We start from the raw sequence: 12295 nt of genomic DNA, 5'->3' as shown, positions 1-12295 counted from the left end.
GCGCACGAACGACGGAAAGTTACGCTCTCTCCATTACCAAACGAACCAGTTAGCCAAAGGGAGGGGAAAGGAACAACAGTAATCCCAAGTTTCTCCCCTTGTTTATGCCTTTTCTAAAAACGCTACTGGAAAGGAAAGTTGGAGGCGGCGAGTGGAAACTCCCTCTCCGAGGAGCAGGGTTGTTTACGTTTACCCGTGTGTGTGTGCGCGCCGGTGGCGAGCGGCGATCTCCCGGTCCAGCGGCTGCGAAGGGGCGGGGGGGAGAGGAGGGAAACAGCCAGCCACCGTCGGAGGGCAGCGGGCAGGGACTGAGGGAGTGAGGGATGGGGGAGCGAAGGATGAGGGAGAGCGGCATCCCCGGGACGCGCCGCCCGAGCTGTGCCCGCGCGCCCGCCCGGCCGTGACGCAACCTGCCTGACGCGCGCCGCAGCCAATGGGACACCGCCCCAGGGGGCGGTGCTGGCAGCCGATTGGTTGGCAGGGGCCTCGCGCTGCGCAAAAGCAGCGGAGCCGAGCGGTGCCGGCTCAGAAACCGCCGGCACAGATCAGAGGAGCCGGGAGCGGGAACGGGAGCAGCAGCGGAGCCGGGACGCGAGGCGAGCGGCAGCAGCAGAGACAGACACAGAGACAGGCACTAGATGCGAAAGCAGCAAGACACGAAAAAAGAAAACCCACCCTGATCGACACATCCATAAAAGCAGAGTGATGATGATGAACATACTAATACCAATAAAAGAAGAAAATGAAAGACCTTTAATAGAAGAGAGAAAAATCTGAAATCCTCACATTAAAAAAAAAAAAAAAGGAAAAAGAAAAAGAGGAAATCCTAGAATCAGGGAATGAAACTTTTGGGTAGCAAAGCTGTTCTCTGCCTTTTTTTTTTTTTTTTGATATGAAATCTTTTTGCAGTTAATTTTTTTTTCAATTTCGCGGTTTCCTGCCTTTTTCTTCCATCTAAAGAGGGCATGTCCACCGGCTGTTCCAGCAGCATCTACCCCTCCAGCTCCCACCAGGAAGACAAACCGAGGACAATCTTGAAATATAAAAATTTCTTCCTTGGGATTTGCTGCTGCTGCTGCCTCCACCGCCACTGCTGCTGCCGCGGTGCAGTGCCAAGACTCTCGGAATAAATAAAAGCGGGCTACTGTGTATCTCTAGCTACAGCCAGCTAATACCTATTATTAGTTGGTCATTTATTTCGAAGATCACAGATGAAGTGGGGACGCCTGTCTTCTTCATTTGGTCAGCGTGTGAAATAATAATACCCATGACAAAAAGGAGGGAGATGGGGGAGAGAAAAATCCTAACATGAATCAGAAGAAATAGTATCTAGCACACTCCCTCCCCCCAAATCAACCTCCCCCCTCCCTTTTCTTCCCCCCTCCCCTGATCCCGCTCTCTCCACACGCTTGCAGGCGCGGACACACACACACAGACGCGCACACAGACACACACAGACGCGCACACACACACTGTAGAGTGTATTTTCGGAGGAGGAGGAGGTGGTGGTGGCTTTTGGAAGAGGAGGAAGAGGTGGTGTCGGGGAGGGGGGATCTCTTTCCCCGTTTGGAGATGATTGTGCTATTCCTCTTTGCCTTGCTCTGGATGGTGGAGGGGGCCCTTTGCCAACTCCATTACACGGTGCAGGAAGAGCAGGAGCATGGCACGTTCGTGGGGAATATCGCCGAGGACCTGGGCTTGGACATTACAAAACTTTCGGCTCGGCGCTTCCAGACGGCGCCCAACTCCCGCAGCCCTTACCTGGAGCTCAACCTGGAAACCGGGGTGCTCTACGTGAACGAGAAGATCGACCGGGAGCAGATCTGTAAGCAGAGCCCCTCCTGCCTGCTGCACCTGGAGGTCTTCCTGGAGAACCCCCTCGAGCTGTTCCGGGTGGAGATCGAGGTGCTGGACATCAACGACAACCCGCCCTCCTTCCCGGAGCCCGACCTCACCGTGGAGATCTCGGAGAGCGCCACACCGGGCACCCGCTTCCCGCTGGAGAGCGCCTTCGACCCCGACGTGGGCACCAACTCCCTGCGCACCTACGAGATCACTCCCAACAGCTACTTCTCCCTCGACGTGCAGACGCAAGGGGACGGCAACCGCTTCGCCGAGCTGGTGCTGGACCAGCCGCTGGACCGGGAGCAGCAGGCGGTGCACCGCTACGTGCTGACGGCGGTGGACGGCGGGCAGCCCCAGCAGCGCACCGGCACCGCCCTGCTCACCGTCAGGGTGCTGGACTCCAACGACAACGTCCCCGCCTTCGAGCAGCCCGTCTACACTGTGTCGCTGCCGGAGAACTCCCCGCCGGGCACCCTGGTGCTGCAACTCAACGCCACGGACCCCGACGAGGGCCAGAACGGCGAAGTCATCTACTCCTTCAGCAGCCACATCTCGGCCCGCGCCCGGGAGCTCTTCGGCATCGCGCCGCGCACCGGGCGGCTGGAGGTGAGCGGTGAGCTGGACTACGAGGAGAGCAGCGTGTACCAGGTGTACGTGCAAGCCAAGGACCTGGGGCCCAACGCCGTTCCGGCCCACTGCAAGGTGCTGGTGCGGGTGCTGGACGCCAACGATAACGCGCCCGAGATCAGCTTCTCCACTGTCAAGGAGGCGGTGAGCGAGGCGGCGGCGCCGGGCACCGTGGTGGCCCTTTTCAGCGTCTCGGACCGCGACTCGGAGGAGAACGGGCAGGTGCAGTGCGAGCTGCTGCAGGGCGATGCGCCCTTCCGCCTCAAGAGCTCCTTCAAGAACTACTACACCATCGTCACCGAGGGGCCGCTGGACCGCGAGCAGCCGGGCGGCGACGCCTACACCCTCACGGTGGTGGCCCGGGACCGCGGCGAGCCGCCGCTCAGCACCAGCAAGTCCATCCAGGTGCGGGTGAGCGACGTGAACGACAACGCGCCGCGCTTCAGCCAGCCCGTGTACCAGGTGTACGTGAGCGAGAACAACGTGCCCGGTGCCTACATCTACGCCGTCAGCGCCACCGACCGCGACCAGGGCGCCAACGCCAGGCTCGCCTACTCCATCCTGGAGAGCCAGATCCAGGGCATGTCCGTCTTCACCTACGTCTCCATCAACTCCGAGAACGGCTTCCTCTACGCCCTCCGCTCCTTCGACTACGAGCAGCTCAAGGAGTTCAGCTTCCAAGTGGAGGCCCGGGACGCCGGCGAGGAGCCGCAGCCGCTGGCCGGCAACGCCACCGTCCACATCATCGTGGTGGACCAGAACGACAACGCCCCCGCCATCGTCAGCCCCCTGCCCGGCCGCAATGGCACCCCGGCGCGGGAGGCGCTGCCCCGCGGCGCCGAGCCGGGATACCTGGTGAGCCGAGTGGCGGCGGTGGACGCGGACGACGGGGAGAACGCCCGCCTCACCTACAGCATCGCGCGGGGCAACGAGGCCGGGCTGTTCCGCATGGACTGGCGCTCCGGGGAGCTGCGGACGGCCCGCAGGGTTCCGGCCAAGCGCGACCCGCAGCGCCCCTACGAGCTGGTCATCGAGGTACGCGACCACGGGCAGCCGCCGCTCTCCTCCACCGCCGCCGTCCAGATTGTGCTGGTGGACGGGGCGGGCGAGCGGCCCGGCGGCGGCGGCCCGGGCGCGGGGACGGGCTCGGGGGGCGGTGGCGGCGGCGGCTCTGGAGAGCATCGCCCCAGCCGCTCCGGGGGGGATACCTCGCTTGACCTCACCCTTATCCTCATCATCGCCCTGGGCTCCGTCTCCTTTATCTTCCTGCTGGCCATGATCGTCCTGGCCGTGCGCTGCCAGAAGGAGAAGAAGCTCAATATCTACACTTGCCTGGCCAGCGACTGCTGCTTAGGCTGCTGCTGCTGCTGCCCTTGCTGCAGCCGGCAGGCGCGGGCCCGCAAGAAGAAGCTCAGCAAGTCGGACATCATGCTGGTTCAGAGCTCCAACGTGCCCAGTAACCCGGCGCAGGTGCCGGTGGAGGAGTCGGGCAGCTTCGGCTCCCATCACCACAACCAGAACTACTGCTACCAAGTCTGCCTCACCCCTGAGTCCGCCAAGACCGACTTGATGTTCCTCAAGCCCTGCAGCCCCTCTCGCAGCACCGACGCCGAGCACAACCCCTGCGGGGCCATCGTCACAGGCTACGCCGACCAGCAGCCCGACATCATCTCCAACGGCAGCATCTTGTCTAGCGAGGTAAGGACGGCACCCCTCGCCACCCCACACACCTCCCGCCTCCCGCTAGGCTTCATCCTCTAGCCATCCCCAGACTTCCTTCTCCAAGCCCCGGGCCGCTTTCCTGAAGCTCTCGCTTCTCCTCCCCTGGCGGGAAAGACGTTTTGCATTCCCCATCCTCTTCCCTTCCGCTTTAATCCATCCATCTGTTTTCACTCCCCTCTTTGCCCTCTCCTATTCGGGAAGCTTTAGCCCTTCGGTCTCAGAGGGGAGTGCGTGGTAGACCCCCCCCGCCCCGCCGGCTCCCTCCCACCTGGGCTCAGCAGTTGTTGCAGCCAAGCATGTCCCCCCTGCTGCCTTCCCGCCCCGCCCCCATCCTTCTGCCTCTAAAGGAATCTGGCCCCGGCCGGGGCACGGAGATCCCCCTTGAGCCAGCGTTAGCTGCGAGCAGATCGCCTGTGGGTTGAGGGGGGTGGGGATTACGGCTCTTCGCAGAGTCTCTGCAGCTGTCAGGACTGGAGTGAGGTGGGGTGTAATCACAGCATGTTCTGAAGAAACGCGTTAAACTCATGTCTTTTTTCCTTCCTGAAATCTTCACATGTGCAAGTAAGGCTTTGGGGGAAACCCCCTCTGGGATTGTGACAATCTCTACAGTTAGCAGAAGCTTTAATTAATTTGTGAATTAGGGTTTATTAATTGACTTTTCTTTACTCTGTCTACACAGCTCTTTATGACACCAAAGCTGAACTTGCAAAGGAAAGCAGCAAGAGTTTCAATAAAATTATGTGCTGAGATCTAATGTCCCTTCCTGTCAAACACGTTTCTTATATTGTGTTACCTGGTGTGTAGAGAATTTCTATCAAAGTATATATTCCCCCATGTTACTCTCCCATTAATCGTTTTGTACTGGGTTAGCTTATACTTTTTCTCAGTACCTCTCTGCTTATGCACTAGTAAAAACATTACATTCTCTCTTAACTGAAACTTGAATGCTATCCAGTCTGGAAAAGGTGGTTTGAATGTATGTTCTAAAGAGTTATGTTTTGCAGTAAAATTTCTAATATTGGATTGTAAGATTGACCTTGCCTAGAAATGTCTATAAAATTCTGTCTTCTGCTGTCTTTTTAATGACTTGAGGGTATCTCAATGTATTTTTTTCCTTTGGGTACAATAACAGTACCATCTTTCCCTATTTTTATACACTGAAATTAAAAACAGGCTGAGAACTAGATTACAATAAGGTTTTTTTCTCAGACTAAGTAGTCCACAAGTCTAGAAATAGTTATGTTAATTTTTTGTGGGAGTCCTTGTGATGCTCAACAGTGTACACTGTGAGAAAGCGTCAGAATGTCATCCCAAAAAACCCCAGAAAAATCCCTCGTGCCTTCCCATCTGTATGACTAAGAGCTGGGTTTTTTCTCCTTGCATCCTAGAAACAGATCGTGTAGGCCTACTTGCAGCTAAGCATTACCATTTATAGTGAATATGCTGAGCAGCTCCCTTGGTTGGTTACAGAACTATCAAGAGTTAAAAATCTTTCCCAATATTTTCTTTTTTCCTAGACGAAACATCAGCGTGCTGAGCTCAGTTATCTAGTTGACAGACCCCGACGAGTAAACAGGTAGGAGCTCCTTAGCCTTGGTTTCCTCACACATGCTTTAGCAAGTCTGAATGGGGTGCAGAAATGTGTTTACTGCAGATGTAACAGAGTAGTAAAGCAGTGGGAAGTCCAATGTCAGTAGATGTATTAAATAAGACACAGTCGGCTAAATGAGTTTGAATTACAGCTTTTCTGAACTGGATTCAAAACCGACTGAAAAGAGAACAAAATCTCAGTTTGTATTAGTCTAAAACGTGCTTCAAATACTCATGAACATGCTTCTGTAGGGTCTTCCAGAAGATATTGTCTCTCTGAGTTAAAATTCAGCTATCCAGCTTAAGTAAATGCTACCAAATTACTTACACCGACTACATGAAACCCAGGTGGAGTAATAAGCCTTGCTGTCCCGTCCAACCACATCCCCAAGATCTGAAAATTCCTAGTTTGGTTTATGGTGGGCAGAGCACCTCTGCAGAAGCCGTGCAGCAGGCAGGGTGGGGGGATGCAGCACCGTGTTTGACCATGTGATGGCGGAAGAATGTTTTATGAGTTCCTCTTTCATGTTTATTCTAATGTAAAGATGTTTCTGTGTCTAGTTCTGCATTCCAGGAAGCAGACATAGTAAGCTCTAAGGACAGTGGTCATGGAGACAGTGAGCAAGGAGACAGTGATCATGATGCCACTAATCGAGGTCAATCCTCTGGTAAGTCTGATAAGAGAATGGAAATAGTAGGTCTTTAAGTAGAGAGACTAGAAGGAACAGTTACTTATAGGAATATAATACCAGAGAGACATAAATAAGGTGAACATATTGTGTGAGAGGCTGGGTTTAAGTCAGCTAGCTGCTGCGGTTACCTGGACAAGGAGGCAGTTTTGGACCTCATTTGTTCATGGGGTAGAGTTTATTCTATTCGATTGTGGGTGGGGGTTGGTATGTTATACTGCATCATTCGCTGTAGCAAAACTTCCTGCACATTAAAACACAGTTGTTGGTACATTTCATAGTGCATTTTTTTCGCTGGCAGATTTGCAGAATTTCAAAGCATTAAGTAATTTTGTTTAGTAGGCACTTCAGCTGGCATGGCAGTGGGAAGTGAAGGGGGAGTTCCCAAGGGAAAGAAAGAACCCAGTGATTGAATGACAGCCAGACAGTGAGGGTTTTTTGCTGGGGATCAGTGGAGACACATTGGGTGCTCTGAATATGTAATACCTTAGCATTTTTGGAGGATTGTTTTTTAATTCAAATTGAGGCACCATATAGTGCAAGTGATCTCCATGTTAATAAGGCTAAGGTATTACTAAATACATTTCTTCCCTCCTGACAGTAAAGAAAGGCTTTAAAAGACTTATGATGTGAATCATCTAGAAAATATATACGTTGCAGTGTTATTCCCATGTGCAGGGCTTGCTGTCTTTGCTCTCATACTGTCAGTTTGCTTCTGAAAGGAACATTTGTTCAGAGCCTGTGCGTTAGAATTCACGCTCACCCTCACACTGCATTTTAGCCACAAATGCTGTGCTTTCTTCCCTACCACAACCTCCACAGGTCTGGTACATCTTAGTTCAATACAGTGATTTCTTTCCCCTTGTTTCCTCTGTGCTCTGTCATGTATAAGGATTTGCTGCAAATGTGTCATACAAAATACTGCCAGTTGTCCTTTTTTTGTTTTTACTGACCCCCCATCTTATAAGATACCAGGGCAGGGGACCCAGTATTGTCACAGCAGTGCTACCTCACCAGGCTCTGTTAACATCCCCTGTTTCCTTGCTGCTGTAGTCACTGTGCCCTTAACGATGGGAAACCCAGGCACCAGGGGAAGAGGAGGCTGCCACAGGGCCCCTTTCTATTGCTGCAAGTCATTAATATGCAGACCTAATGAGACTTGAGAAGAGCCAAGAGTCTCCGGAGCTCCCTGCTTCTTGCAGGGCTTCATGCTAAGTGAACAGAGTGTCTATTTTATGTCTGGGAACCTGACAACAAACCAGATCTTGCCAGAAGTTTACATCTGAACACAGAGCCTCTTTCATTTTTGGCCTATATATGGCGTATGATTTATTGTTGTTTTAAAAAGCCATGTATTTAGCCTCCCCCACTCTTTCTTTGCACTGTTTCTGATGCAGCAATCAGTGCTATCGAGTTATAAAAAGCTCCCTCTCCTCTTGCCCTCCCTACATTCCTGGTTTTTTTTCTCTTTTACGCATTTTACTGCAGCAGTCATCTCCATGAACATTTCAATCAGCTTAGTCCCTCAACATAATGAACCATAATAACCAAACAGGAGAGAAAAGAATAAACATCTGCGGAAGGGGCTGGATTTGACTGATGGTGGGAATATAATCATAGAGTTGCACATCAACTGAAAGCTATTTTCTTTTAGATGCATTCAGTGCTGTTATTGTTGTGCTTCTGCTCTTTATTCTTTCTCTCCATTTTAAAAGTAGTCTATCTCAGAGATGAACACTTGTCAAACTTGGCATTGGTCCTTAGCAGGGTAAATTCTTCTTCATTTCTATTTTATCAAATAGGGGGAAAATCTATTCTATACTTTTAAATAATGTTAAATAATTTAAGAATCTGATGTGATTTATGAACTTCTGTGTCTCCAATGGCGATGACAAGGGAAATAATGAAAGCTGCAGATTGGGTTTGGTCTACTCACAATCAACAGTTTGAACTGAAACCTCAGAATACACAGAACTTCCAATTTCATATGTTGGTGCTGTGATTTGAGAATAATTTGCATGCACCATTTTTTTAATGCTACTTCCAAATAAATATTTAAATATAAATCTCTTTAGAAACTGCTTTAATCTTCTACATACATATTTTTTACTTCTCCTGTAAGTTTTGGGCTGATTTGTGCTGTCTTCTTGCAAAGAGATGACAACATTTTGATATAAAAAGTTTACTCTTGCTATTAGCTTTTGGTGATGAGTTTTATGGGGAAAAAAAGGGTATAAATCTTGTTTGACCTTAAATGGGTAGAGGAAATACCAGAGCGAATGCCTTCTCAGTTTTTCGGTTGTTCTGATGCTCTGTAATCAATTCTGTCTAAATTACTGAAGGAAAACACACTGATTGATAACATGGCAGGAGTTTGGGCTGGTTTTTTTCATGATATTACCAGATATTGTGCAGCATTATATTTATTGTCAAAAACATCTAAAAATATTTAGTACGCAATTCACACTGAGAAACAAAACTCATACCCTACAAGTTTCAGTCAACAGCATGTTCTGCTGGGAAAACATCTTTTTACAGTTCTGTACATGACTTCTATCAGCCATGAACAGTCCTGTGGCACAAAAGTAGCTATTCTGTAGTTGTCCATTGCTGTCCAAGCTGACTGTCAAAAGTTGTGGTCAGTTATTAATTGGGAAGGAAAAGATGCAGGATGAAAACATATCACCCCGTCATAGTTTTATCTTGCACAATTACGTAGTGAAAATTATGAACTAAGATGTTCTACGTATCATAAAATATTTTATTGTATTTTGAAATAAGATTCTAGTTCACCTTTTCACAAAATATGTTTTCTTAATACTGGTTTAATCATGTCTTTAAGCGTACTAGAAAGTATGAAAGGGATTCATATTGTTCTCATTAAAGTATTCCATGAATGCCTCATAATTATCTTCTTACCTACCTTAACATTGACAAAGTACTAAAGTACTACCATCTGCTTTTGGCAGGGAATGGCAAGTAGTGGGAGGCTCAAGAGCCTTATTTTTGTGGATTGAGTAGTTATTTCAAAGACTGGGATAAGAATCTGAGCTTTTTGGAAAGTAACTTTCCAAAGGTGAAGAAGTGCAGGAAGTTTGTGGCAAACAAAGGGGGGGAGTGTCTCAAAAACTCCAAGTGCGTGTTCTAATGATTTGTGCTCTTCTTTGAAAACTGCTGAGACAAAACCTGCTACTTGTTATAGAAGAAACGCAACTAACACAACGCTACTACCTATTATTAACACACTGTATTTCAGTCGTGTTCTGTAGGAGTAATTTCTAAGCATGAGGTTAGTTTATTTCCCATGGTTGATTGAATTCTTGGCCTCCCTCGTGAAATTGCCGGCTTGGGTGCCAATTAATACTCTGCATGTGTGTACGCTTAAATTGTATGATTAGACACCTGTCCTGTAAGATCTGGACTCATGCCATCATGTTATTTCATATGGTTGCTCACTAGCTACTCAGCTTTCTCAAGCAGAGCTCTTCACAATATTATCCTTTTTTTCACTGAATTGGCACGATGTCTCAGATGCACTTCAGGAAGGAATGTCCAAGATGTGAAGCCAAGTAGATGTACTGAACATGTATGTACTATAAAATGCATCAGCTTTTTTTGATCATCTCCTCTGTGCAGTGGTTTGCATTGGTGACCAGCTGAGACCTAAAATCAGGAAATTGGTAGGGATCTGATACAAAGGCGCAAGGTGAAACATTGCCTCACACCTTTTCAGTACAGATTAGGTAAATGCCAAGAGGGTTTGTATACATTATTGCAGAAGAGCTATGATATTTCAGGGTCCATAAAGAGAAGAATCTGAGAAGTGAGAGGAAGAACTTTAGTGATAAAGGCAAAGAGAAAACCAATATTCCTTCTAAGTCTATGCAGAGTGACAGCTAAATCCTGTTTTGAAGATCATTTGGGCAAAGAGTCTATCTCGGATAAAGTGAGAGTGAACATGAAAATGGCTTAGAAAAGTGCTTTGACTCAAGCTGAGGGTTGTTTCTATTTCTTTTTTTTCTCTTATTCCTTGGTCTGCATGCTTAATAATGTTCACATCTCAGTGGTCCAGATAGGGCTTTGAAGCTGAGATTTGGAAGAGCTGAATATTGAAGATATTTGAGTCTTTATTCATGTTCTCATGCAGATTAAGTCAGTTTTATTCAAGGCAGTGCACCAATTATTTAGCAAGAAGGAATGATAATAACTGTTTCATGAAGTCCAGTTCTTCAGTAGATAAAGTCTTCCTCTAAGGAGGTTAATATCATTATCCGTATTTACCAACACAAAACACGAATCATAGGGAAACGAGTAACTTTCTCAGTGATAATCTAACCAGTTGTCCTGGTAATGGAGCTCAGGAAAGGAGGCCTGGTTCCCTGCATCACACCTATCTTACATATAACTAGCAGAGAAGAAATGGGAAATGCCATTTAATTCCAAGTAAAAGGCAAAGTTCTGAAAAAATTACACACTTTGGGGAAAAAAAATGCCTTTCAATAATGGTATTGGAAAAATACTTTGTTAACATTCAATTTGTATTTTTCTGTTTTATTACATCATTTACTCAGTAATACATAAGAATATATTCACTTGTTGCTCTAAAGGCTTGGTGTATGGTTCTTCTCCTTTAATTAAACTAAGAAAGGAAACATTATTTATAATTGTGTTTAGGCCTAATTTTTGCTTTGACCGAAATGGTCTTTCAAACCAATTAAAACTCATGCACATAGAAATTTTGATTTCCTCGTTTTGAAATATGAAAAGGAAGCAATTTGGGAATTTGCTTCCAAAATGCAGTGCTACCAAGTGTGTGATTCAAAGCACCTGAGTTCAGGTAATTCAGATGCAGACATCAAACAATATATAACTCCTTCCCTAGTTTTTAGCAGCTTTTGAGTGAGGGCCTTGGGTTTGTTTTCCTTCAGAATCTACAAAGTTAAGGTTGTGTGAAAGCCCGTATTGGCCATTGGCCCATCTGGTAATAAGACTTGAACAAATAGGAATGAGCTAGTGGCCTTTGCCATCAGTTTCTGTATGTATGCTGTATTTGGAATAGTGCAATGCTTATCATTTTCAGAACTTCAGTGCTCCATTCTATCTGTTTGTATCCACAAAGGGCATTTGAAATTCATATTTCAGAGTCACCTTTAAAATCTCAGTTTATCTGCAAGGTCCAACTTAGGATCACTAAGTGAAAAATAGAAAGCATTTTTCTTTATTGTGGATTTTCAATTATGATGGATAGTTTAGTTCAGAAGGATCACATATTTAACTACCTTTATGAGGGAGTTGAGATGGAAGTGTTATACTGCTGAACATTTCTTTTTGTTATAAATCAAGAACATAATTCTTGGTGTATGAAGGAGTTCTGTGCTGAGTGTCTTACTTCATTTACCATGATATGTCCTCCTTCCTTCTTGGAAAATAGCAAACTGCCTTTACCTGCCCCCAGCCCTGTGTTAAATGTTTTTCAATTAGAACCAGAGAATTCTATGCTATGACCCACAGGAAAAGGGTAGAGGAGGAATAGGCAGCATTCATACCACAGGCAGTGTAAATAGACATGGGTGCCCAGGGATTTTGAAACTAGGCTTCTAATTTGAATTTCTTTTCTGTCAAAATACTAAACCCAAGGGCTTGGTTCTCTACCCGTTCAGCTAAACTCTTAGGGAATGTTGTGACTGATTGAAGCTGGAGCAATTCCTAACCCTTACCTTTCTGTACATTTTGTTCCCATCCTAAACAAGCATTTACATTCTAGCTGTGTGTTCCAGGAGTGTATATTAAAATTCAAATGTATATAATCTTTTTTCCTTTTT

General features: G+C 47.3%; 1 protein-coding gene across 3 annotated transcripts in view; it reads left to right on the top strand.

Annotated features, from left to right (window-relative positions):
* Positions 1–517: 517 nt before the first annotated feature.
* PCDH10 (protocadherin 10) overlaps positions 518–12295 on the top strand; it is a 37381-nt gene continuing 25603 nt past the window's right edge. For all 3 annotated transcript variants that reach the window (XM_032684939.1, XM_032684938.1, XM_032684937.1), the window contains exons 1-3: positions 518–4170; positions 5712–5770; positions 6346–6452. In XM_032684939.1, coding sequence (XP_032540830.1) covers positions 1573–4170; positions 5712–5770; positions 6346–6452 — 2764 coding nt within the window. In that variant the 5' untranslated portion in view covers positions 518–1572. The remainder of the gene's footprint in view (positions 4171–5711; positions 5771–6345; positions 6453–12295) is intronic.

Source organism: Chiroxiphia lanceolata, chromosome 4 (genome assembly GCF_009829145.1).
Source record: "Chiroxiphia lanceolata isolate bChiLan1 chromosome 4, bChiLan1.pri, whole genome shotgun sequence".
In the NCBI taxonomy this organism is placed as follows: domain Eukaryota; kingdom Metazoa; phylum Chordata; class Aves; order Passeriformes; family Pipridae; genus Chiroxiphia; species Chiroxiphia lanceolata.
The sequence above is the reverse complement of the archived record's forward strand: the minus strand, read 5'-3'. Positions and strand labels throughout refer to the sequence as shown.